Source organism: Syngnathus floridae, chromosome 13, assembly GCF_059516105.1.
Source record: "Syngnathus floridae isolate MCC-2025c chromosome 13, RoL_Sflo_1.0, whole genome shotgun sequence".
Taxonomy (NCBI): Eukaryota; Metazoa; Chordata; class Actinopteri; order Syngnathiformes; family Syngnathidae; genus Syngnathus; species Syngnathus floridae.
The window spans coordinates 14,115,473-14,141,954 of record NC_142425.1 but is presented as its reverse complement, the minus strand read 5'-3'; the positions used below and the strand labels follow the sequence as shown (position 1 = coordinate 14,141,954).

Genomic DNA, 26,482 nt, shown 5'->3' with positions numbered 1-26,482 from the left:
TTTATTTTGGATTTGAATTTTTTTTTTTTATTATTAATTTCTCACACTGTCAGTGTACTTTTCTTAGATTTCTCATGAGGTAATTTTTTTGAGGGGGGGGGGGTACTTGGTTAACCTTTACTTTGAGTTTCCTGAAAATGATGTACCATCAAAGTGGTGAATTAAAGCTGACGTATCAATCTACATCTGTCCTTTTTACATCATTTGGATGAGACATAAATCGATCATCAGCCATAGGCATGAACATTAAAATATTTATTTTGTAAAATATTTCAAATGAACAAAACAGAACTACATAAAATTATACATTTTCAGTACCTAACTTTAAAACATTGTTGTTTTAACAAAAATGTGTTAAAGCAATACGATAAATAACTTTGTTTTGCAAATTTGAATTTCTTCACCCCTTCCCCAACTTTCAAGTTGTGAAATGTATTGCTACAACAAAACAATGAAAAAAAGTGCACACATTAAATACAGCTTTTGTTTTAAACACATACAATATTAAAAAGACACCTTGACATTGGAAACATTTTTGAGAAAGAATTTGGTGTAAAAAGTTTTTTGGCACTTTTTGGAACCAACGACGAACGAATGAACGGCACGTGAACATTCGTGGTACCGGTTGCGCAGCGGGCGGAGTCTCGTACGTACCTCGTTATAGCAACGCAGGCAGGTCAAGGTGTCTCTTTAAAATCAGATCCGCTTGTTCATCCTGCTTATGTGTAAACAAGTTAAGACACTGGAATGACGTACCAAGTTGGAACACTTGAAGCCTTTTTCAGTAACAAACACTGTGACCCATTGTGAACACGCTGCTATTTACACTGGAGAATAAATTAATATTGCATCTTCTGGTGTCGCTTTGTGTGCGTGTACCCTCTTCATCTTCAAATGTCAATTTTGCGAAGACTCAATCTGCTGAAAGAATCTCTGGAAAACAGAGGGAGGGAGGGAGGGAGGGAGGGAGCCCCAGTTTAGATTTGCTATCTTCAAAAGCAACAAAAACGGCTTATCACTCGATTGTGCTGAAGCGGAATGAGACCGATTGAGGTGAACGTGTTTCTTTTCTTTCATGCATATTTTCTTCACATTGTGTTTAGTTTTTAATCGGCAAATGGCTACCTATAAATGGATGCATTTACCATCGTGAGTTCCTTCAACTAAGCTTTGTACATGCATGTGAGTGCCCGAGTATCTGTAGAGAACCAAGAAAGTGTCAACACACAACGCAACAGCACAAGTGGTCAAAAAGAATCAAACTACCTCCTCAAGCGGTCCATTTGCTGCGTCATTATTATAGAGCGAAAGCAAACATCCACATTACAAAAATACAGTGGTATCTTGATTTTTGGGGGAGATTACGAGCTCCTGCCTGCCTGCCTGCCTGCCTGTTTGTTTGTTTTTCTTCCCATTGTTTTGCTGTTTATCTTTTGAGCTAGCTTTGGTTATGCCTCCACTCAAGCGAAATGAGAAAATAAGCAGAGCAGTCACCTAAAATCAAGCCAGCGAGGAGAACATCTGTACCTGTGTGAGCTGACTTGTAGGACAGGTTTGTAAAGCTGAGGAATCTTTCTGTTGATGAGCGGTTGCAGCGCCTCCTTCAAGCGGTGATAGTTCCGCTCCAGCTCCCTCTGGTACTCCTTCTGGTCAGGCCCGATCAAACTCTTGTTCTTGCGCAGGGCGTCTTCACACCTGAGGGAAGGAAGGTTAGTACAAAAGCACTATTGATGACCATAAGTGTGTTATTCAAGTTTATTGAAACCGTTTTGGATCTTAAAAAAAGCACGCTTGTCCATTATGGGCACCTGCAATGTAAATCCAAGCAAAGTGGCTCAACCTAAAGCGCATATTTTGAAACGGACCTTTTTGTGAAGTCTTTGAAGCAGAGACGTAGCTTATTATGGTGTCTGTACAGTTTTGGGTCGCTGGGGATTTCGGACAAGAACACCTGAGCAACCTCCAAAGGACCCTTAACAAAACACACACGTATGACGTTTCTTTCAAATGTTCTTCCCGCAGCCATTTCCCTTTTGAAATGAATGCTGACCTGGTTGACAGTGGTGCCCACTGAGCCCTGCAAGACCATTTGCAGCATCTTAGCATCCGAAGGGTCCTGGTGGGTCGCAAAGGCAAGTTCTTGCGTCTTCTTCTGCATGTCCTCGATGGCCACTTCAATGGGAGTGGAAATGATCTGAAAAAGCCACAGCGTCGTTGAGCCAGGCGCAACGGCCGGCCGACTGGCCGGCCGGGTGGGTCATCTGCCGTCTTGTCCCATTTACCTCCTCTTTATGGACAATATTGATGCGCGTCTTGATGTACGGGAAGGCGTGGGAGGTGGTCAGGATGGTCTTGCGTTTGAACTGCTCATGCAGGTCCCCGTGGGCCCGTCCGTCCAGCGTAAATGGGGTGCAGTAGACGAAACGACGCAAGTTGTAGTTCTTGTCAAAGTAAGTGATGCGGTCCTTCATCTCGTACGTGTCAAAGTAGGGCTCCACGTACGTGATCTGAATGAAGGCCTGAAAAGTGCGACATGGACCGCTTACCTTTTACTGCATTCATAATTGAGTTGATGACACCAACCTTATTTGGGTCAAGCTTGCACTTGTCTACTGGGTTGGAGTCCTTAATGACTTCTACTTGATCTTCTCCAAACTGTTCCCCGTAGAATCCCTAAAAAAAAAAAAAGAACAGCTTTAATCATTGATAAAATGTCAACCTTTATTCCTATGTAAAACAAAACACGTGCACACAAGTATTTCTTTTGTGTGTGTCGTCATAACGGGGTTGTGATTGTGTCTTCCATTGACCTCCAGCCTGTGAGATATTTCCGCCAGCTTGGTGATGGCCGGCTCTTTGTACACAAACTCCTGCTCATCCAAGTCGCCAAATTTGGAACCGTAAAATCCAACTCGAAAGTACGTTCCAAACATCCTCTTCCCATCCTGTTGACAAGAGACACGATTTTTAAGCGCTACATGAAAACAGGAATGTAAACTACATCCCAACACGTTTGCGTTTCTGGAAAAAGTGTTAAATAGTACTTGAAGGAGTCAACTGCGACCCCATTCTACCAAATCCAAATGAATGACAATTTTGCCTCATAACTGCAGTACAACCAAAGTAACATTAGGTTGCAGTTTGTGTATTTGTGACATTAATTTCATCTAAAAAAGAAAAGTCAATCCACGTCTCCTGTTCCAGCAAGTGCAAATCCCCTTTTTGTGCAAGCATCTTGGATGAGAACATTTAGGTCAAACCTACTTTGCTGTTTTAGATTGAATGCATGCCAGCCGAGTGATATTGACTGGCAGCTACAAAGAGTTGTAACAAAAAACACTCATCATCAACAATGACTAATTGGACCTTTGTAGTGCCTCAAGATCCAGGCAACAATTGACTGAATTGATACGAGTTGAAATTGTGACTTTTCCATTTTGATCCAAGACAACTGGAGCAATACTCAATGTCGCAAAGTGGGACGGAAGGAAGGCTGCGGAACACAAACTAGACTGTCGTGTTTAAGGTAGCCACAGCTCATCAACCATAAACAACCCTCATGTACTATATCAACCGGCAACATATAAATTCAGGAAATATCTTGTGACTCATTTACTGACGAGGTGGCAAGTTCTTCTTAAAACAGGTCATAAGTGCAGATAAGAAAAAGGGCCCGCAACTTAGCACCTTCGACGTTTTAAAAATCAGCGTCAAAAATACACGGACACTTCAAGCCACCTCGCATTAAAATTCACTGTTGACTAGTAAATGTAATGTGAGAAGCCCCGAAAACAAAGAAACTTACCACAAGAAACAATTAAGTAAAGTGGGGAGGAGGGGTCGGGAACCAGGAAAATCAAAAAGGAGAAAACAGAACACAATTTAATCACAATTAACTTCCTCCAAAACGTTTGAAAAACAACACAACAAAAACATTTGCTTTTTTTGAAGGGCACAAACAGATTGTGGAGGAAATAAAGACCATGCAAAGGGAGATGGATGAAGAGTCAACTAAAAGTCAAGTAAAAAAGTGAGAAAATCAATCTCCACAACCTCCAAAAAATGGCATGCACTGTCAGTGCGCTTCCTGAAGGAACGAGTGCTCCGTTCATGCAACAAACCGGGAAAGGTTAATATCGCTAACAAAACAAATTAAGGAACGTTTCAAAAAATCACAATAAACAAGGGTCGATTGAGTCTATATTCATGAAAAGGGGGGGGCGGGGGGGGGGGGGTGTAAGAATAACAAATACAATTTGACAAGGGCTTGGCGAGTGTTTTAGACAAACAATTGAGCCGTTTGATGGTCACCCCGACGCCCTTTTGCATCATTCAAAGTCAATTACAAGTGGTGGTTAAACCAGGGAGGGCGACGACGACAATGCACTGAACTCGAACCCTGGCTGTAAAGATGAGAGAGGAGGAGGGAGGTCTGTGGGAGTTGGCAGCCAACGTGTGTGTTTTGGCCGACACCTCGGATCAACAGAAGATGGAGGACGAGGAGAGTGCGCGCGCATGTGATGCATTCACCAATGTTTAGTGTCTGTGGCTCCCATGCACACAGCCGGTTAACGGTGTCACGTACGGTACGTATAGGAAAAGGTCAGAGGAAAGAAATCGAGGGTTTTGCTGCCAGTGCAGCAAGTGTCCCGGATGGCAGCAAACAGTCACTGTTGGCTGCAGATGTTAATGGACTAGATGGAGTGTATGTAAAAAGCAAAGCCAGAAACAAAAAGCCTGTGGCTAGCAAATGAAATGAGTGTGAATACAAGTCAAATTGTCAACAAAAAAAAAGAAAAAAAGAAAAGACGAGCAGGGCCAAGCAGGAACCATTTAACCACCTACCTCCCAGCCAGTACTCTGTGTGTAAAAGAGAACACAAAACATGTGAACGACTTGACATTGTGAACCCCTGTGCACGCTAACATCGCCTATTCAGTGATGTCAGTGATGAGGGCGCCAAATCACATCCTAAAACCACATGCGACTTTGTTTCCCAACACAGGTATTTGCAAATGTAACAGTTGCAAACTGGTGCGCTATCAATCAATTCAATCAAATTCCTGGAATATTCCTTATAATATCATGTTTTTTGTCCGAGACCGCTCTGAACCTATGTAGGGAGAGAAAAGCTCAGGACCGAGTGCTGAAGTATGCTGGAGGTGCGTCATTGGCTGGAAATCAATCAACATCTATGCCGAATTGAGATTACAAGCCTAAAAGATGTACTGATGAAGAAAAAAAAGAAAACATGCAGAGCTGTATAGTCTCATTTGAAGTTTAGAAATGTTGAGCCCCACCCACAGTTTTTTTTTTTTTTTTATGAATTCTGTCAGGATAAAATGTGTATACTTAAAGCCATCATAAAACAAGGAGCAGTCGCATATTCAGTAGATAATACATACTCACCTGATGGACAATTTTTCCAAAGGCTTCCTGGAGTTTCCCATGAATGGTGGCTAACTTCTTTGCGTCCCTGTTGGCTTCATGTACCGGGATCAGTACCTTGTACACTTCATTCACAGCCTCGTACATGCCGGCCTGACCGGGGAAACCAAAAATAGAATTTGGGCTTGAGAAAAGAGATGGGTGGAAATGGTCACCGCTTGTAAGCATTCACACCAAAGAGAATGACGAAGCAGCTTGCTCCAAGAGTCCCACGAGGCCCAGCTCGGTAAAGAATTTTCCCGAGCAGATGCCTTCCTCGTCCGGTGACACCACATCGTCGGAGACGGCAGATTCCTCCAGCACGTTGGATGAGATATTCTACGAGTAAAAATGATAAGAGTGTACGGAACATACTTTTGGGATGTTAAACTCTCGCCAGAGCTTCAAACCTGGAAGGTGACACAGCCCACTGGCAGATACTTGCGGTCCTCTAACATGCTGAGATATTCTGCTACCAAGGCAGCGCTGTGCACTAAACATTGGGCGGCTTCAGCGTGGTTGTTCCTCTCGGAGTGCTTTCCAGCCATATTCTGGAGCCAAGTGAGCCGCAAGTCTGGTGACGTCTGGTAACCCTTTGCTATCCTGCCCGTGGATGTGGACGCAGAGTCGTTAAAAGGCAGGCGGGGACGGACGGACGGACGGACACAGCTGAGAAGATTGCCACTTGTCTACCGTACCTATACATGAGATCGATTAGCATCTCAGGGTCTTCCTGATGCTCCTTCATCTTGACTGTGTCAGACAGAATCATGTGCAAGTTGAAAACGAGGTCTTGCACCTAGAAATAAACAAAGACATTCAAACATTCTCCCGGATTTACCGAAACGCAAATGCAAAATCGAAATCATATCACTTGACTTTTTAAAGTGGAATGAATGATATTATAAAAAGTACCTGGTCTGGAAAAGTTGTTTCCCGGAGCTCGAGGTCCTCCTCTGCATAAGTAAGGATGGTCTTCAGAGAGCGACGCAGGAACTCCTCGTTAAAATTCTGAGATGTTCCCACCAGTGACGAAAGGGACATGGTCACCTGCATCTTCACCCTAGCAAAATTCTAAGTGGGGGAAAAAAAAAAAAAGGACAACTGTCTGAGGCAGCTTAATAGCTAACAAACAAAACAAGCACTGCTAGATCAATATGATTTCTATCCAAGTGAGGTGTCTTAACAGCAAGCCATGAGTTGCTGGCTTGCAAAAAAAAGGACTCACATTGCCAATTTCAAAATTCTGCCTCATGAGGAGGTAGAGGGAGGCGCTCGCATGGGCTCGGATGGTGCTTATACTGCTACTGCAGCTCCTTAGCAATCGTAAGCACAGGTCGGCACACTGCTCCGTCTCCTCTTCAAACAGCAGTTCGGGAAACTACAAAAAGGCAGACGAATAGGCACATGGAACAAAATGCAAGGCGACAAATATAGTACAAAGTGCGCTCGTACGCAAATTGCGTGATTGTCAAATGAAAAGAGCCCACCTTTGACACGAGTGCTCTCTGCGTGGCAAAACAGTGCTGCAGGTAGAGGGCGCTTTGATTGCAGGCCATACTGTGAAGCAACACTTTTAGCACCCCACCCAGGATACTCTCCTTGGATTCTGTCACCGACACCGTCTAAAAACAAAAAAAGTTACCCTTGAGGTACTAGCCACACTATTAGATCCAAAATGGAATAAAACGGCTGCTACAAACATACATGTATTTGGTCAAATAATGTTCATTCACATACCTGCACAATGATCTCCAATGTATCAAGAATGATCAAGTTGGCCTCCGTGGCAAGGTTACCGTCAATAAGTGCTTCATGCTCCAACTCTGCTCTAGTCCTACAATCACAGAAACGGAAGCAAGTGTCAGTGTGTGTCAAAAGGAATGAATGTCACAGGAGACTGACTCCGGCTCTGCGCTCGGGACAATTTTTGCAGTGCAGTATTGATTTTCACACAAGCTGTTTTTGTCTTCATGTTTCCACGTGCTGTTGGAGGTCTTAGAAGGCTAGAGGTCCATTTTCAAATCATTGACCTAGGTTGCTTTTAAATTGGAGGCGCACGTACACACTGTAAAATTAGAAGGCTATAAATTACTGAGGCGAGTGCATATAGTCACTTTAGCAGAAATAAATAGAAGATAGATTTTTTTAGGCTACTGCAGGAATGAGAACACACCACACTCTGGCTAAAAAAAAGCAACACACACACACTTATAAAAACAAAAAAGCCAACCAAACTCAGCCACCACCAATCCAAAGAAGCACAAGGTTATTGGGACAGAAGGAGGGAAAACAGTAAGAACCAGCGTATGACTTTCTTGGGCATCCATGTGCATGTGCAAGTTACAAAGTCGAACCCGACAACAAGTGATTTCTAACAGCAACTCAATATCTACGTATATAGAAATGATCAATATCACGTGACTCTAGCTTTCCCAGCATAAATATGCGGAGCAATTGTTTATTCCAAATCTTTCTGAACAATATGTTTGCCCTATAGCAATAACAAATGGATGAACAAACTTATGAAGGAAATCAGAATTTGTCCGAAACTTTGTGTTTGGAAAATATAGGCAACCTAAACTTGGGCAAGTCGTCCCCACAACGGTGGCGGTGGCGGTGACGACTCATACATACTTCCACATGCAAGTGAACACATTGCTCAAGGAACTTAAGAAATAGCACACAGCAAATGTGGGACATACAATACCTGAGTGATCTGTTACTCCTACATGAACACACAGCCACATACAATCATTAAGCCAAAACAAGACATGACACAAATTCAACAGTTGAACCAACCAAAAGCGACTTACTAAATAAGATTTCAATTGTTTTGAAAAAAAGACACTGATTGTGGAACAAAAACTTTGGCTGTGTGGCTTGCCTTGTTTTTGAAGACCGTTACTGATGGGCAAAAAGTATTAGGAAAGGACCTACTTGTCTAATCTCTCACTGTTCTGTCTCCAGTGGGTCATGTCTTTCCTCCAGCGCAGATTTTCCTGGCTTCCAAAGGCACTGCCTGAAGGACTACGCTCTGGGGAAGAGAAGGAAAAGCACATTTATTGGCATTTCAACGTATTTGTCGCGGACAGTCGTGAACCTACCGAGCTGGCCGCGGCTGCGCCGCACCATCTCCTGCCTGGCGCCGATGCTACCCAGGATGGCCTCCTCCAGCTTGGCCTTCATGTCTTTGGACTTTTTGAACGTCAGGCTGTTCATGCGCTCAAAAGCTTTCTTCCCCTGCATGGTGAACACAACATGGGCCTTGCATCCACCAAGTCGATAGTGGGTGAGTGAGTGGCAAAAGAGAAAAGAGCAGCAAAGTCATTTGCAGCACAGCACTCAGGAAGCGGAGAAATGCGGCAAAACGTGCACGGGGCATGCAAAGTGGCAGAAACAAATGACGGGAAGAAGAAGGAAGCAGGAAATTCAGCAACAAAAGCAAACCAGGTTGGATTTCCACAAGAGCCCAATCCCAATTTAGTGCATAGATGGCCAAAATGTGCATGAAGAAACATGCACAGAGATGTTGGGCTATCTCACCTTGTATTCAAAGCAAGAGACACAGAGGTAGAGGAGATCTAACAGACGGTTCAGCTGGGAGACCGAAAGATCCGTGAACCACTTCTGCAACACCAGCTCGTCGGCATTTTTAAGCACCCACAGCAGACAGATGAGAAGACTGCGACTCGACTCGGCCGAGAAGCTTCCGTGCTGACGATTCGCCTGGAGAAAAGTCAACTTTGAGACACCATCAATCGCGTCTACTTTAGTCCCCGCGTCCTGCCCGCTTCTACCTGCGAATTCAACAAGAAGCTGCTGGGTCGGGACATTGGAGAGGTAGTGGTGGTGCCTGCTATGGCCATGGCAACAGTCTGATTGATCATGTTGTTTCCCTCGGCCTCAGCATCTTCCCCATTGCTGCAGACAGCCGTGCCCTGGGGACCACCGGATCGACCCCACTGGTTGAGGGACTCTAATGAAGGAGAGGAAAGTTCTTCGCAAAGCTCACGAAAAATATGGCAAATCACAATGGGCGACAGAGATGGCTTTGTGTCTTCCTAAACTTTACACAGATCTGATTGAATTCACTCAATTTCAGCCAGAGTGCTATATTTGAATAAGATTGCTTGATGACCTGTGAAGTCATGGAGCTGTGGCAGGGTCTCCATGACGATGCCAATCAAGGGAAGGTACAGCATAGCAACTCGGGCTTTGACCTCGGGATCTGCATAGCGCGGGTCAGAGTCGTGGCTGGACAATAGGTTGTGGACAACGCTAACCACTTTTTTATGCAAGCCAAACATCCTAGGAAAAGGGAGGGAAAACAGTTTTGATTTGGACTTACAAGAAAGGAGAGAGAAATAGGTCCCGTTTATTTCATATACCAACCCCTCATTTTCTGGGTCAAGTATGACAGACAGCTCTGACAGTACCAGGCCAGCCATAAAGTGCTGCTCTCTGAAGGGCACAGAGAGTTCAAACATGTTTGCTATTTTTTGGTCCTGAACATGTGTGGAGAACCCAGAGCTCTGTGACGAGACAAGACAAGACAGAGAAAAGTCACACATGAACATCACGCATATGACAAGAAGAGCACCTCTGTTACATGCAGAGGAGAATATCGAGAGTTGTTTTCCTTTTAAATCATTTAAGATGTCTTTTTTTTTGGTCTTTCCAAAGTTGTGCATCAGACAAATTCGATTCTAGTTCAATTTCAGTCAAAGTATTATTAAATGGTGCTGCTATAAATCTACACGTTTTATGTCGCTGCTTTGCTTGGAGGCAATGTTTGTTCAAATCTGACCTGTGAAGTTGCCGAAGAGACGGACGGTGATGGTGAAGCAGGAGGCGTGAGCAAGCTGCAAGGCAGGTTGAGGGTGACGTAGTGTTCGTGGCTGCAAACAATTCTCAAGAAATCCAGCCTCAGAGACTCCAATGTGGGATTTTGCAGAGCATAAAGCTTGATGGACACCTGTTGCGAGGCAAGTGCACAAAAAGACGTTGAAAGGACATGCGGGGCTTTTTTGTTTTGCAACAAAGAGACTAACACTACACAGTCAAGAATCTTCGAGTAGCTGGTTACCTGTTTCCAGTACACCCTGATAAGGGTGAAGACAAAGCCTCTGTCCATGACGGAGAGCAAATCATTGAGAAAGAAAGCAAGACTTGTATTCAGTCGCTCAACCAGCTCCAGATCCTGATGGGGAAAAAAGCAACAACACAATTTGTCTTCAACTCGTGAAACGTACTCAAACCGTAAGCAGGCACAAGATAAACATCGATGAGATACTAAGCTAAGGTGAAATCATTTCAGAATTTACAATGACTCACCTTCTGGAAACGTGATACAATATCGCCTGCAATGGTGCTGACCAGCGCTGTTATGTCATCCATAAAGCGCTCGGGGAATCGGTTCTTTCTGGGTGATTCCAGGCGTTCAGCGAAGTACAGGTGATGGATAATGCTCTTCACCTGCAAGGATCAAAACGCGCTCATGGCTGAGCAGAGATAGGACGAGTGACGGGGAGAAGAATGAATTGGGCTTCTTTTTCCTACCATTAGCTCAAAGAAAAACCAGGCCTGCTGTAGAGCTCCTTCCCTGACACTTCCACTGCTCACCACCCACTGGAGAGCCAGCTCCTCGTGAAAGAGCTATGTGGGGTAGGGGAGACGGGAAGGCCAAGGAAACAAAGAGGATCATGTCAAGGGTCAGCTCATCGCATGATTGATACAGAAAACTTATTCCAAGTTCACTTTGTTAGAAATATCATACCAAAAATAAGGCACAACCGACAATTATATTATGTATGGCAGAAGTAAATGACAGCATCTACTGTACTAGATTCCACTCGCGGGTCGGGTGGAGCATTATGTGTGCGCTCAAGGTTTTGGCTACCAAATCGCTATTCAAAAAAAGAAAAAAAGACCATTTCAGTTTTATTGACCGTATTCTCTGGACTAAAAGCCTCTACTTTTTGCACAAGCTTTGAACCCTGCGGCCTGTGCGGCATATCTATGGATTCTTTGGGATGTCGAATACACTCTTTAGTAAAAAGGTTCGAGATGCACCACCGGAGGAATATGTGACCAGACACACTGGTCACTGGGGAGACGAGCGGCGAGGGTTAGGATTCAGGGATTCACTCCTCGGGACAATTTTAGAGTCCTCAATTCATCTCAGAAGCATGCAACGGGTAAGCATGTGGAGAATATGTCAACTCCACAGCAAAAGATTGGAATCCCCAAACTCGGAGGTGCAAGGCCTCAGCGCTCGTCGGCTGTGGCGCCAAAATGAACATCCAATTTCCGGGTCCCGCCCGTTGGTCATCTTGGCTGGAGAGGTATTTCAGCAAGCAAAAAGCACGTTCATTCACAAACAAACGCAACATGCGCTTTTGAAAACAACAGTGCACAATGTGCGATGGCGGAATTAACAAAAGCCAACAATTTCATGTGGTGGGAAAGGAACATGATTAGAAAACATTGCTTTTAAAACAAGACGCAGATGGGTGACATTCAGCAGGACGCCACAACCAACAAATGCGACAATCTAGAGCAGCACTGTACATCCACAGACAAGACAAGACAAGACAAGACAAGTGAGAAGGCAAGAAAAGGGGGGTAGGGGTGCGTTCCTCCCCCAGTGCAAGTGGCTCTACCTTTTTTGTGGGCAACCGTCCTGTTAAAGTTTGCAAGAAACTGGCGCTCTCAGTGTGCGAAGACATGCGATTGCCACAGCGCTCCATGGCCTATGGGTGGAATGAATGGAACGTGACAACAGAGTTAGTGGAGGAGAGGAGCAACACGAGTGTGGGGTTGCACCTTTTCCTCTCGGCATCAAGAAAAAAGGTGTCTTGGTCCACAAGACAGACACAGACAAACACGCACAACCATTTGGGGGTCTCAAAGACATACACTGACTGATATGAACACAGGACCGTTGATAACATTTCTTCCATTTGAAACATAGCGATCTTTCTCTCCATTTTCTAATGAAGGTTGCTAAGTTTCTGTATTTTTTTTTTTCTTCCCAGGCCTTTGAAATTTGGTGCCAGACTTCATCCTTCATGATAAAGGGTTCTTTGCAGCATAAGATCAAAAGTCACAAGCTCACATGCGCTGTTACTGAACCAGGATGGGATTTAGGATTCAGAGAGAGCAAACGCTTACGGCAAGTAGGAGTTACGAAGACACGTGACCAAACACACGGACGAAAGAACGCAACAGACACTTCCATGAAGGGGAAGTAGGAAGTCAGGCAGGGAAACTAGCAGGTGATGGAGAGTGGATTGGAGTGGAACTTGTTGGATTTCAAGGAAGGACTGCAGCGTGCAGAGTCACGTTTGGTGTCAATACAGAGGCATTCGGCATTAGGAACACAGGTTGCAGATCTTGGATGAAGCACTACGTTTACATGGGTGGGGGGAGCAACTGTGAAACCCATGCATGGCATCGTGGAAGGATTGGAGGAGAATACTGTCATAATAGGACCTTTTGGTATTGTAAACATCGATATGCCCAGCCATTGTACCTGGATAAATTGTGACCCGGAAATATGGATGTGATAATGACAACACAAATAAAATGAACAAAGACCCAACTATCAAAGAGAACATACAACACCAAAAGTCCACATATGTCAGTATTCTTCCAGCGTGAGTATGGTGAAATGTTTTCAAAGAGAAGAGAAGAGAGGAGAAGCAAAGCGGAGCGGAGGATGGGCGCATTGGTAAAACCACCTGCATGGTTTCTGGAGCAGACCCAGGGCTGGATCCCCAAGGGGCACTCTTACAGCCCATGGTGTGAACCCACGAGTTGGACCGGTCTAAGCCCTAGGAGTGCCAAGGTCAACGGACACAAGGCAGGCAAGGAGCAAGGCAACGAGCGAGCAGCATGGGGGAAGGAAGGAAGGAAGGAAGGAGGGAGGAGGGAAGGAATCACAGGTTAAAGAGGTCACCACTGCTGGATGAAGATGGCCACCTGTAGCTTTCGTAAAAAGGATGGCAAAATGTCGATTTCTCAACCATTTTGAAGTGCTACCAGTTAAGATGTTCTCCCAGTGGCGCATAATTAGGAAGCACAATCACAAAACATCATTCACGCACTAGTTTGCATGGACAAATATGTATGTTCAATCATAAAAGGAGCCTTAAGATGTAGGTCAATGAAAATGTGGACTCAACATTTTGTCTGCCTTTCACAATTTTAACTCAATGAAACTTCCCTCATGTCAGGCTGCTGTTACAGCGGTTAGAGAGATAAGATGTCCAAACTCTTGTTTACACGCTATGTCTAGTGTACATGTTGATAAAGTGACCTCAGGGTCACTGTGCACATGTAAGGCAAGTGGTTAGCGTTCAAAAAAGGACTAAAGCAGTGCAAGCGCCTTATCAAACCTTTTCTAAAATGCGTTACAAAGTCAATACGACATGATGATGATGCAATTGCTGCTAAATATTGATTTATCTCTTAATGTGCACGTGCGGTGGGAACACGAGAGCCAGACACTATGATGTCAACTCAACGAAAACATTTGAAGCCTCTTCACTTTGGCCATAAAAGGTTCACCTTTGAAGAGCTTCCGTACCTTGCTGCCAATGATGGCGCGAACCTCATCATCAGGAGAGGTGGGCGTACCCGAGATGTCGGGGTTACTGTTGCTGAGGCTGCGAGAGCGGTTCAGATTAAGGCTGGCCGGTCGCACGGCTGAGCGAGCCATGGTGGCGTAGTGAACGGAACCGCCGAGCCCTCCTGGGCCTGGGACGACACACAAACCAAAGAACTGCTCTTAGCAATATGTATCAAATGACCCAAACACCTTCATTCGTAGTAATGACGCAATGCAAAACATTCCTACACGTTGCTTCAGTATCTATCAAAATGTCATAGATACCTGTTAAGGATGATTTGATGTCTTTAGCAGGCAAACAGAAGCAAAATTGACATGGGAAGAGAAAGGAGACAGTTCAAAAAAGTGCGAGTCTGAAGAAAGAAACAGATGAGGCTAGAAAAGATGAGGGGGAAAGAAAATCATACGAGATGATTACAAATATCCAAATGAAATACTACCTGGCGACGGCGAGTTGGGGTCAGTGCTGGGCAAGCGGAAGACAAAGTGGATGTAGGAAGAAAGCAGGCTGTTGCGACCGTGCATGTCCTGACTGCTGTCCAGGTACTTATGGAGGCGGTTCACAATGGCTGCCATCACTTCAAACGATGCCTGACCAAGATTCACTAAAGAGCACAAACAGGTTTCGCCACAAGTCAAACACCGAAAAGTCAAGTCATGAGCTCTTACCGTCGGTCAACACCACCCTCCCGTCACGTTCAAACACTCACCGAATCAAAAATCATTTCGCAACAAATGATTGATTTCCCTGAAGAATAACAAGATGTTACCAAATCGTGTCGGCTTTTACGTGCGCTAAATCAAGTCTTGCGGTAAGAATTTGATCTAGAAGGCATGGATGGTGTAGTCTTCTCATGAATATCATTTCAAGCTTTTTTCAGAGCCTCATCAAGCTGTAGCCTACCAATTTGTCCAGCAATGACCGGAGGTCGAACCACAAGCAACACCAATTTGTCAAGAAGAAGGTGAAGAAATCGCACGACCGGTTCCAGCTGTGAGGAGTTCAGCGCTGCTATGCTGGACTTCAGCTCAGCTTCCAGGTTGTTTTCCATGATTCTCATGTCCCCTATCCGCACTGGGAACATGTGCTCATCCAGCGCGTGCACCAACGCAAAGAACTTATCCAAGTACTGATCCTAGAGAATGACAAAGAGCAAGACACATCCACATTGGCACACGTGACGACAATGTTACTAAAGCTAAAGTGCAGAGCGGTGATTGCCGTAGAATAAATGTATAGCCGTAGATTACCTGTGTGTGGATGGTTGAAACGGCAACTACCTCCACATTGAATACCCCGCGATGATTGTCCACCCACTTCATCCCTGGCAGAGGGACCTGAAGTCAAAAAGAAAACCTCATTTAGTTTGGAGTCTGTATCGTCAATTGCGTTTGCTTATTTGGAACTCGTGATGTAAACGGAATATTTCTATTTCATGACTTACATCTGGTGAAAGTACAGAGTAGGACTGCGGTGGTTTTTCCAGAGACACAGGAAGACAGAAGTGGCCTGTCCGCAAACGTCCGTTTTGCAACATGGGGATCCACTGGAGAAAAGAAATGACTATTACTCTATAATAAAGTCCATTGTTCTGCAGCATACAGCAGCTCTCACAAATATGCCTCGAATTGACATCAAATGAACCCAAATGAAGAATTTGGAAGTATTTGTGATCAAGGTGTGCGCTTCTACGCTTGCTACCTACCGTGTATCCCACAGGGGTCTCCAGCAGCGTGTTCTGCTTTTGCTGGCAACTGACGTGGTAGAAGGTGAAGAGAATGTGGTGGTGGTCTGATAGGGAGGCAGGAAGCTTGATTTTGATCTCATCGTGAAAGTCGGGAGATCTGATCAAGGGAAAAAGTGTGTGTTGTTTCAAAATGGCTTCCAAGGCTACGTTCACACCGCCGCTCAATTGCCACCTGACAGTCTCAATTCGGATTTTTTTCAAATTTGATCTCGCCCACTTTTATGTGATCCGAGTGTGGATACGTATCGGGCAGTTTTGCAATATGACTGCAGTCTTAACGTCGCAGGCAGGTCGATTTGAAATGATGTTTGAGTCTACTGAGAACTGAGGAAGAGGGAAAGTCAAGAGGGGCGGGCGTTGAACACACTTTTTATAGTTGCGTGGGAGGGACGCTCGTCTCCTGACAAGTATCCAAAAATAAACAGCACAGAGCAAGAGCAAGCATAGGACTTAAGTGGCTTCAAAAGGTTTCACAGGGTGAGAGCTTTCTCACAGGAACAAGCATTTCGATTGGATGAAAAAGCAACGACGCAAGAAACCACAGTGGTTTTGTAACCCGACTCTTCTTGCTATCGCACGCTACAGTTTCAATCAGTTCGGATTACAATACTTTACAGTAAATACGGTTAAGGGATTTAAAAAAAAACAAAAAAAACATGCACTCTTACCGATTGTGGTAGACTACAGAAGTATAGGCCTCTTTGTAGAAATCAGCGCAGCTTGACTTCCCAAATATCACCTGAGGGATGCAGTAGGGTGTTTAAATAGCGACTATTTTATGGACAAAACATGGAAATGGAAAAGAAAATTACAACAAGCCACTGTTTCTTCTTGGCGTACCTGCATGGAATTATTGGGATCTTCTCCATTCATGAATTGTACTTTCACTGTAATGTTGCGGGCTGAGCCTTGGCGATTGGCAAAGTTAAGACTCTGCGGGTTCACGTACAGCAGATTTCTGCAAAATGTGCACAGACAAAGCAAAATAAGACAATTGCTTTTCCGTTTTGAGAGCAACCATGTCAATTTGCAAATCTAGTTCCAAACATCCATCCATTATTGGAAGCGCTTCGCCTCAGGAGGCGCGCTGGAGTCGGTCCCAGTTGACTTTGGGCAGTGGGCGGGGGACACCCTAAGCTGGTTGCTAGCCAATGGCACGGCAAACTGATTTTGCAAACAAAACGTCAAGATGTCAATTTGCAAATCTAGTTCAAAACATCCATCCATCCATCCATCCATTATTGGAAGCGCTTCTCCTCAGGAGGTGCGCTGGAGTCGGTCCCAGTTGACTTTGGGCAGTGGGCGGGGGACACCCTAAGCTGGTTGCCAGCCAATGGCAGGGCAAACTGATTTTGCAAACAAAACGTCAAGATACTCCATTACTGCTATTGCACAGTAGTCACCTTTCTACATGAAACATGCATTTCAGGAAATATTTCTTTGAATAGAAATCTACGAGTAGAAGGTATGCTTTGTGGATAGAAAATATTCAAACAAATGATGTCTTTTACAAAAGTAGTATTGATTGAAATGCAGCTATATACAGCAACATATAGTATCACTTATAAAATGAATGAAAACTTGAGTGTAAAACTTGAGCAAATGGTAAACGCTACAAAGCAGCAGCGTTTTGTAGGACCGAATGCTTGAATGTGATTAAAGTACCCCGAGCGTATTGAATAAATCCACTCTGCGTGCCATGAAAGCGCAAAGTAACCTAGGATCAGCTACAAAACCGCAGTGACGTGGTTTTCTCAGTTGGGAATGACTCCACAGAGATTACAGCTGGAAACACAAAAAGCATGGGAAATGTCTTTGGTCTTAATGCTTTCTCATCTGGCTGCATGACCAATTCAAAACGGGAGAGAGCTTGCCATGATCAAAAGGTGGCTCCTCTTCTCCAAAATTGCCACTTCTACTGCATAGGTTAGGTGTTTCAATTTTGCTGAGGCTTTTCCTCCACATCTTTTTCTCACTGTCCACCTGTTTCAAAATCCCGCATGCCTGCTCATAGCTCAATTCTGGCACAAATGATGGGGCCACTCCCTGTCCTACTCAAGCTGACTCAGCAGGAGGCTAAATCAAGCTCAAGAGTATTAGTTATAGATAGCATTATCAATCAGAGTAATGTATGCGTGCGCTTCTAAATTTTCAGCTTGATCAGACAAGGCTATCCATCAAACACCTGCGATGGCCATTGTTGGCTTTTTGCTGATCAGCTAAAGCTCCCACACCACCCCAGGAGGGCGGATTGGAGTTAAATGGGTTGAAAGGGGGTGTCATGTGCTCACTGCTGTGATTTGTTTGTTCAGGAGGGGGAGGGAGGGAAAAGGGGAGGGAGGGAGGGAGGGAGGGAGGAAGGGAGGGATGGATGCAGCTGAGTTTAGGGGGAGGCCAGCAGCAATATGCTCAGGTTTAAAGAGCAGCTAAGCCCCCCCCCCCCCCCCCCATCCAGTATATAAAGTCACACCATGCCGCTCTGAGATTATATGTTGGAAGTCTGCTCAGAAGATAGAATGAAAAGAGTCCTCCCGGTGCGTTAAGAGAACAAGTAGTATCAAAAAGCTGGTCGGACGTAGACATCATGATGCAGTTGTTGCTGTTACTGCTGCTAGCCAGTTCCAGCGCTGCCGTTCCCCTGGAAAACTTGGGTCAAGGTGACATCCTTCAAATGCCTTCCGAAAGCCTTGCAACATCAGCAAGTCCGACGGAAGCAAAGTCCCGCTTTGCCATGCTGGACGACGTGCGCCTACTTGCAAACGGCCTCCTTCAGCTGGGCCAAAGCTTACGGGAGTTTGTGCACAAGACCAAGAACCAAATCAATGACATCTTCCAAAAATTGAATATTTTTGACAGGTCATTTTACCAGCTTTCAGTGGTCACATCGGAAATCAAGGAGGAAGAGGAAGAACTGAAGAAGACAACCAGTGTGTTGAAGACAAACAATGAGGAGATCAAAAACCTGTCTCTGGAAATCAACTCCAAGATCAATAACATTGTGCAGGAGCGTGCGCAGCTACAGGGCAAGGTGGGAAGTCTTGAGGAGAGGTTAAAGGGACTGTCGCAGCATATGCTCTCTCCTGATCAGCTCAAAGAAATCAAAGCGCTCAAGGTAAGCAGCAAATAAGGGTGTGAAATGAAAAAGAAATCTGTCCAGGTCAAGATAATGGAGCTAGACAGAGCGAAAGCGCCGTTGCATAACTACACAGATGTCACAGCTCTGCACTCTGAACAGATCGATACTGCACTTGACTCATCCGTGTCGTAGAACTGCACCTTTCTGGACATGTAGTATTTGACACTGCTCGGCTATAAAACACCATTCGGATGATGTCGCGAATATTTAGGTCATAATGCTTTTGATTGTTCTTTTCGGCAGGAAGTGATTGAAACTCAGGAGAAAACCATCTCAAGGCTCCTGAGGGCTGTGCAGGAGCAGCACGAGCAGCTTGACTATCAGAAAGTCAAAATTAAGAATATGGAGGAAAAGGTAGACAGCATTTTTTTCGTCATTTCTACTATAGGTGACGACATCGTTTAATAAAGGCAACGCAATGATGTCGTCTTGCAGCTTAACTATGACAGTGTCCAAGACACAGCCGCTAAAGCCATGGATTTAGAGACGGCGCTTCCATCAGATATATTTGAATACGTGACAAGAAATGCATCCGATTTCAATGACAACGGTAATAATAATCCAATTCAATTTCCTGTCGAACTGATGAAGACATACATTTGCATTATGCGTTGCCAAACATTTTCTCCGTGGTTTCAGATTTGCCCATTGACTGCACAGAGCTATTTGAAAGAAAGGAGAACAAGAGTGGAATCTACATCATCCAGCCAAAACAATCGGAGCCTTTCAACGTTTACTGTGAAATGGGTTCTGGTGGGTGAGAATTTTCAAACGTCCGTACAATCAGCCAGATTGCATCTTACCATCCAAAATATCCTCAATGCAATCCGCAGACGGAGGTTCAACTGTGATCCAACGGAGGGCCGATGGCTCAGTGGATTTTGACCAGACATGGCAAAAGTACGAGAAAGGCTTTGGCGATCTAGAAAGTAAGTATCATCTCACACGGTAAATGATTTTTTTTGTTTGTGTTTGAGAATGTGAGGATGGAAACTGCTTGTTGTTTAAGTCGAAAGTGTCAATACGAGCAAAGATAGATGCAAATGGAAAAGAATGCCCGGATGAATTGAAAGCAAATGATATATTAGAAAGTCCCATGGTCCATTTCAGATCTAACTAAAGTGAATCATTTTGTGTATGCAGAAGACTTCTGGTTGGGCCTGAAGAAGATCCATAGCATTCTAAACCAAGGAATGTACATCTTGAAAATGGATCTGGAAGACTGGAAGGAGGACAAACACTGGGCAGAGTACCGCTTCTCCTTAGATGATTCCACTGAACACTATGCACTCCATCTTACCCACTTCTCGGGTGACCTGGTCGATGCCATGGCCAACAGTTCCGGTGTGCGATTCTCCACCAAAGACCAAAATAATGGCATCCCGCAAGCCCCTAACTGTGCACGCTACCACACAGGTACGTATATACCTTCAACCGCCACGGTGAAGTGCATCGTTGTAAAAAGCTGTCCAACTTTTTGCAGGCGGTTGGTGGTTTACTGGATGTGGAGAGAACAACCTTAATGGAAGGTACCAATGGGAGAGAGCTAAGGGACGTTTTGCGAGAAGGGCTCTCCACTGGAAACCTGGCAACGGCTCAGCATATTCCCTCAAGATGACCAAGTTGTCCATTCGGCCTGCGACAACTGCTGAAGGTTTCAACTGAAACCCACGTCCATGCCAACTCTGACAACACTACTGGCATTTTTCCACGAAGCACTAGAACACACCACTCAAGCGACATTGACATGTATGCGCTGTATTAAGTTAAAGAACATTTGGGGAAAGGCTTTTCAGTTAACACCAAGGCTCTAATTGACTTGATTGCCAGTGGCACAAACCGAAAGATTATATAGCCAAGTGAAAGTTAGGATGTGAGACGGTCGGTGTTTTATATGTTTGGCTTTATGTTTGCCCGTTGTTTTTTTTTTTCCTCATGTTTTACTCACTAAAGTATTTAAACCATGCACCTGCTACTTTGGTACGTTGTCTGCTAAGACAGACATTGTATCTCCTATATTATTGGGTCACATTGACTCCTGTCCACTGTACACAAATATTCTGTAAATGTGCTTCATCACGACCTATACAAGAGTTCCAAAAGCTCATCACGTAATAAACAAGAAGATCAATGTGACGTTGATGATCTCAACGATGATAAAAAATGTATGACGCTTTGCCTGTATTACATAAAATGCTTGAGAAAAAAAAGAAAAGAAGGCACGTTGGATGCGGTCTGCTGTCTACTTTAATCATTGCGTACGTTGTGAAGTGCTTCATCCTGTCTCTATCCTTCCAGTCACACATTAGAAAATAAAAATAAAAAGAATAAATGAAAAAAATGGAGAAATGTCACGTACCTGTATGTGGTGTTTGGCACATAGACATCCCTGGCAGGAAATTCCAAGATATCCCTTGTGGGGCGAACTCTACTGTCTGGGTAAGGTTTCACCTGCAAGAGGTCAGGTGTCAAGCAATAGTGAGGGTTCTCTGGAGCTGGAGAAATGTCCAACTTCAACTGGGCTGCAGGAATAGTCAAAAAAGACCAATGAGGGCGACTAACAATTGGTTGGCTCACTAATACAAATAGAAAGAAGTCAGTCAACCAGTTCTCTTTTTATACCTGTTATGGGTCTGAGTCTCCTCAACACTGAAGAAGGTCTTCTCATGTCAGCAAGAAACTTGTACAAGTCCTCGTCACTCAGCCTGTCCCCCTCCTAAAAGAAACCAAATTTGGATAAGCACTTTGCCTCCATTACAAATCACATTTGGGTTTCCAGATAAATTTGAAAGTGCAGCTGAGTCTGTGCAGACCTGTTTAAAAAAGTTGGTGATAGTTAGCGTGGCAGGTCGAAAACCAGTCAGACTACATGATTCATCTCCGGTGGTGGTTCTTTCCAGGGACCTTCTTCCCATGATGCTCGAGTTCCGTCGTTCTGACCACGAGCCCTTTCTCTCTGCGTAACCAGAGGGTAGAATCAAAATGCTAGCATTGATGAAGTCCACATTTTCGTTGTGTCATGAAATATCTGGTCCATCTCGCAACACCGTGTCATTTGTAGTCATTTGCGACACACACGGCATGTAAATATTGAGTTGAGGGAAAATGTGAAAGACCTGAAAGGCTCATCTCCAGCTCAGTATCTCTCTCAAGACTGCCAGCACTGTTCACAATATTCATTAAGTGGATAGCAGTCCAAGCAAAGGGCATGCGGTAGCGGCCCAGGCGTTGACAGAATTGCTCTGATTGACTGCGGAGTTTCTCCAATTTTTCTTTATTCTAAAAATAAAAGAGAAGACGACAAAATGTCAGCAATCGACTATTTTTGCCCTATTCACTTGATACGGTCACCATAAAGTGTTCATTTAGTATTGTACACAGTAGTATAATTACATAACCCCCAAAAAAGGGCCCATTCTCATTTGATATGTACCTTGGTAGCATCAGACTCTTTAAAGACCATGTAGGGTTCGGCACACTCTCCAATATCCCCTTGCTGGAGGACTTTCTCCAACTGAAGCAAAAAAACAGTTTCGGTGTAGCAAGCGGCTGGACGGTCATAGAATTGTGAAGAATAATGTAACTGTCGTAAAATCAAAGGTGGCTGACCTTGATGACCAGAAAGACGTCCTGAGAGGGATAGGTGATTGAGAAGATGGCAGAGCGCGCTAACGTGGAAATGGCTGCCGTCTGAATGTGTGGACGCAGCATGGCCTTGGTCTGCTCGGAATTCAGGTCAAAGAAAAAGTTCTCTGATATCTGTTGAGAAATAGACAAATAATAGTTATTTGCAATAATGATACAATGATATAAAAAACCAAAAGCAAAACTTGGCCTTCCCAAATTGGATGACATTTCTGAAATGGCCCAAATGCTCATCTCTATCTGGTGAAAGAATATCAACAACTGACCTTTTTCTTTTCCTTGACATCATATAAAGCCAAACTGGCAAATATGGGCTCAATTTCAATCTCAAACCTATAGTGGGAGAAACAAACCAAACGCAGCAATAAATAAAACTTGCATACGTGTGTGTGTGTGGGGTCCCATCACTTACTTCAAGGATAAGCACTTAACAAGTAGCCTCTGGCCAAAGTGTTCTTTAGGAACTTCAGGCACGCAGTGCCGCTCAATGGGGTCCTCCTACACATGAGGTACAGGAGTATATAAAGACCATCCAAACAAATACACATTGGAGCCACTACGTATATAATATGCTGTATTTACGACACCACAAAAGTTCAACTGCTGAGGTTTGTGTTTTATGAAAACTCAAAATAACACTCATGATGCTACGGCATGGCACTGTATACTAGACCTCATCGAGGGCCGGGTGCAGAGCAAAGAGTTCCCGGTGGCGGTTGCTCTTGCGTTGATCTTCATTGTGTCTGTCAATCTCTTCGTTGGGGGCACGATCCAGGAGATGCGGGAGGAGTGAGTCGGGGAGGGAATTCTTCAAGTCAAAGATGCTGCAAGCCCAGCTTCCCCGAGGGGTGTCATCAATGGACATTGATCGCCGCTTAAGGTCATCCTACCAAAAAAACACATTTATGAATACAAATGTCACGGGTGCAATTTGCAGGTGAGCGTGCGGACCTACCTGGTCATCTTGGTAGCTACTGCTGTCCGGCAATTCATCAGCCTCAAACACTTGTTTGGGCAAGCCCTTCTGTCGCTCCTTCTGCTTATCCAATGAATTGGGGTTAAAACCCGTCCCGAGTTTGTGGTATCTGAAAGTAACATCGCATTTAGTACAAAAAAGACTTGGAAAGACTTCATTCTTGTACATTGTAGTCTTACTTTCTGTTGACTATGGCCCAGTCCTCCGTGTAAGATCGGACACAGTCCCGCACGTGAGGGTCGGTGTCCCTGAAAGTAGCCAAATAGCAGCGATATTTTCAACGTGCATAGCCTGTGTTCTATGATTCTCTGTACAATGACTGCCCTCTGCTGGGACACAACCATTTGAATGACATCTGAGAGTGTTAGGCGTCATCCATCCCTTACCCTTCCTCTGGGACGGCTTGCACGACTGTGCGACATTCCCTGGGTGTGTAGATGACTTCAATGTCATCCGGAGGAAACTCGATCAGATCTCGAAGGGGTCCCGACTCCACAATTGGAGGGTGAGTGATGAGGTACTCCTCAAAATCCACTGGCTCTACTGCCTCTGTCAGTGGAACCTGGAGAGTGACCAAAGGGATGCATATAGCAATCAGGGGCTTACTAAATGTAGTTGTCCATTGATAATCCAGCCATTATCAATTAATCAATTCATTTTGACAATGTTAGTTTCACAATGCATCACATTTGTTTTAGATCAGAAAGTATTTCTAGCTCGAAATAGATACATTTGCAAAACAGCAGTCTTTTAATGTAACACATGACTTTTCTCAAAAACACAATGACTTGCATGCGAGTATTATGGTGGTTACAAAGTCGGTTCGAGCATCAGAAAAGCAGCAGATAATGCCACCAAGAAGTGAGTGTTTCTTTTCTTTTCTTTTCTTTTCGTTTGAAGGAGTGAAGCTTACGCACTGTGTTACTTATGGTCCCAGCATGAAGGTTCTTGAAGAGTTGAGGGGAGCCCCCATACTGACCGGCAATTTGCTTCCTGACCTCTGCTGCCACAGTCCTGCAAAGAAAAGAAACATTATTAACTTAATGACTTCAGTCAGTCCATATTAAAAGTTGACGTGATGGTGTGTCCCACTGAATAAACATTTTGTTTCTTACAACTCTCAACGAGGGATGTTTTTAAGATGCTTTTATTGACTTCAAAAATGATTAAACGTCAGAAGCAAGTTGCCGGATAAATTGCGAGGCAATCAAAACAAAACTCAGAGTCTGGGTTTCAAGTACACTTAAGATTGGTCATGACATTTCTCATTTGAATCTGTCCAACCCTCTTTACAGCGACTGGTTGACAAGTATATAGAAGAAAAACATCTGGAGCTCGCTATTTTAAGCAGCACTGACTCACTCAAGCCATCAATACCACAATGTGACAAGGACCAACGAGCATGTCGGAGGAAAAATGTACTTCCTGTTTTAAAACGGTTTAAAAGTGACACGTTGAGTAAATAAGCAACATAAATACAAAATGAGCAACTGGGGAAGAAACGACAGGCGTTATATTGAGCATGAATGCATATATAGGACATGTTTGTGTGCAATGATGGCTCCTGCCCCAAAATCTGATCTGATCTAAGAGCAAAAGTCCTAAACCATCACAAAAAATAAACATCTAAGATAGATACATTTAAGACATGTACAGTCCAAATATGACAGCTATATTGGCCAATATTGCTATGTTGCTCTACGTTTTGAATTGAAAATTGACATGCAAGGGATTCAGGAACATGCTTGTAGAATTTAGATTGACAGATAGATATGGAGAGAGAGAGAGAGAGAGAGAGAGAGAGAGGGAGAGAGAGAGAGAGAGAGCCTTTATGGGTGGTGGCATCTGACAGCGTCGGCGTCTATTGTTAAAGAGATTATTTCGACTCATTTGAGGGGCGGGGATGGGATTGTTGTTTGCTATTCTGCAGACATGCATGTTTACATTTAGTGTACATATATTTGCCCTGTCCGTCTCATAGTATGTTTGGTGAGATCAGTCACATTTGTAACAATGACAACAGTGACAATCTGCATGGAATGCAGAAGCTGCGAGAGACAAGATAGCTTAGCTGTTCAAACTAACGGTTTTCGTGTTACTGTCAAGTATTGCTGATCGCAAGGGCACCGCTTGCGTCCGATCGCTTTACATTCATTGCAGCGAGTGTGGAACTAGGTCTCCTTTTAGGAATTCTTTCGGCTGTCGCTCTGGGTGGGTCTGAGCATCTTTGGCGATGCGGCTAACAGGCTAGCGGAGAGCTGAGCTGCCGTCTGGGCCTTTTCCCATTGGGTTGGTTGCCTCGGCAGTGCTCTGTCTGTCTGTCGGTTGGGTGACCCTCTTTGCAAGCTTCAAACTGTGATCCGGACACGTCTTTACCTGCTTATCTTCTGGGCGAAGGCGCGGCGTTCAGCCATGGCAGTGGCCGCTCGATGTGCTTGAAGGAAATTCCCAGAGAGGCGGCAGCCAGCAAATTCCACTCACTCACTCACTCACTCACTCACTACTCCAGCCACCGGGAAAACGGGAAAACTGGAGAATGGGAGTTTCGCGTCTTACCGTAATGCCCGTAGTGTTGTGCAATACAGCACACCCACGCAAAGAAAAAAACAAGCCTGCTTGACTTTCCTTCAAATGTACTGTATTTCAACTGAATAGGAAAAAAACACATTTTTGTGCCATCTGATTTTGATACATTTGATCTCATTTATCCAAATTGATTTTGGCTTTATAGAAAGACTGCCATCTGAATGAACTTTAGAAAATATATAACTATATAATTAACTTGTTCATAAAATTTGTATTCAAATAGTTTATGAAATTACATTTTAATATACGCTATATTTGAAATCACAAAATTCCCTATATATCATTCATAATATATTCAGATGTCCATACAGTCTTTCAGTATTCAAATT

General features: G+C 44.2%; 2 protein-coding genes across 18 annotated transcripts; one reads left to right on the top strand and one right to left on the bottom strand.

Annotated features, from left to right (window-relative positions):
- Positions 1 to 234: 234 nt before the first annotated feature.
- On the bottom strand, positions 235 to 26,111 carry dock7 (dedicator of cytokinesis 7). Of its 17 annotated transcripts, none has more exons than XM_088394042.1 (52): positions 25,944 to 26,111; positions 24,485 to 24,581; positions 23,954 to 24,129; positions 23,747 to 23,815; positions 23,547 to 23,676; positions 23,265 to 23,477; positions 23,004 to 23,089; positions 22,858 to 22,924; positions 22,556 to 22,705; positions 22,380 to 22,460; positions 22,063 to 22,225; positions 21,760 to 21,902; positions 21,569 to 21,662; positions 21,306 to 21,468; positions 16,651 to 16,768; positions 16,479 to 16,549; positions 15,769 to 15,907; positions 15,508 to 15,609; positions 15,314 to 15,400; positions 14,967 to 15,198; positions 14,503 to 14,667; positions 14,327 to 14,347; positions 14,021 to 14,190; positions 13,173 to 13,265; positions 12,093 to 12,182; positions 10,990 to 11,085; positions 10,765 to 10,905; positions 10,517 to 10,630; positions 10,238 to 10,405; positions 9,823 to 9,962; positions 9,569 to 9,738; positions 9,228 to 9,406; positions 8,974 to 9,156; positions 8,535 to 8,694; positions 8,368 to 8,464; positions 8,138 to 8,155; positions 7,168 to 7,264; positions 6,918 to 7,052; positions 6,656 to 6,808; positions 6,343 to 6,501; positions 6,126 to 6,226; positions 5,838 to 6,030; positions 5,623 to 5,766; positions 5,410 to 5,541; positions 4,846 to 4,860; positions 2,811 to 2,945; positions 2,584 to 2,673; positions 2,283 to 2,519; positions 2,051 to 2,194; positions 1,866 to 1,972; positions 1,528 to 1,695; positions 235 to 933 (listed from the first exon to the last, which is right to left on the bottom strand). In XM_088394042.1, the coding sequence occupies exons 1-52, from the start codon at positions 25,979 to 25,981 to the stop codon at positions 891 to 893; spliced, it is 6,477 nt and encodes a 2,158-aa protein (XP_088250168.1). In that variant the 5' UTR covers positions 25,982 to 26,111; the 3' UTR covers positions 235 to 890. The 17 variants fall into 17 exon arrangements, with proteins under 17 accessions (XP_088250168.1, XP_088250169.1, XP_088250173.1 ...); XM_088394043.1 differs by having other exon boundaries at positions 2,811 to 2,936; XM_088394047.1 differs by having other exon boundaries at positions 8,535 to 8,670.
- On the top strand, positions 18,284 to 21,173 carry angptl3 (angiopoietin like 3). The gene is made up of 7 exons (XM_088394074.1): positions 18,284 to 18,922; positions 19,190 to 19,300; positions 19,382 to 19,496; positions 19,586 to 19,699; positions 19,780 to 19,875; positions 20,090 to 20,362; positions 20,430 to 21,173. The coding sequence occupies exons 1-7, from the start codon at positions 18,395 to 18,397 to the stop codon at positions 20,609 to 20,611; spliced, it is 1,419 nt and encodes a 472-aa protein (XP_088250200.1). The 5' UTR covers positions 18,284 to 18,394; the 3' UTR covers positions 20,612 to 21,173.
- Positions 26,112 to 26,482: the final 371 nt, after the last annotated feature.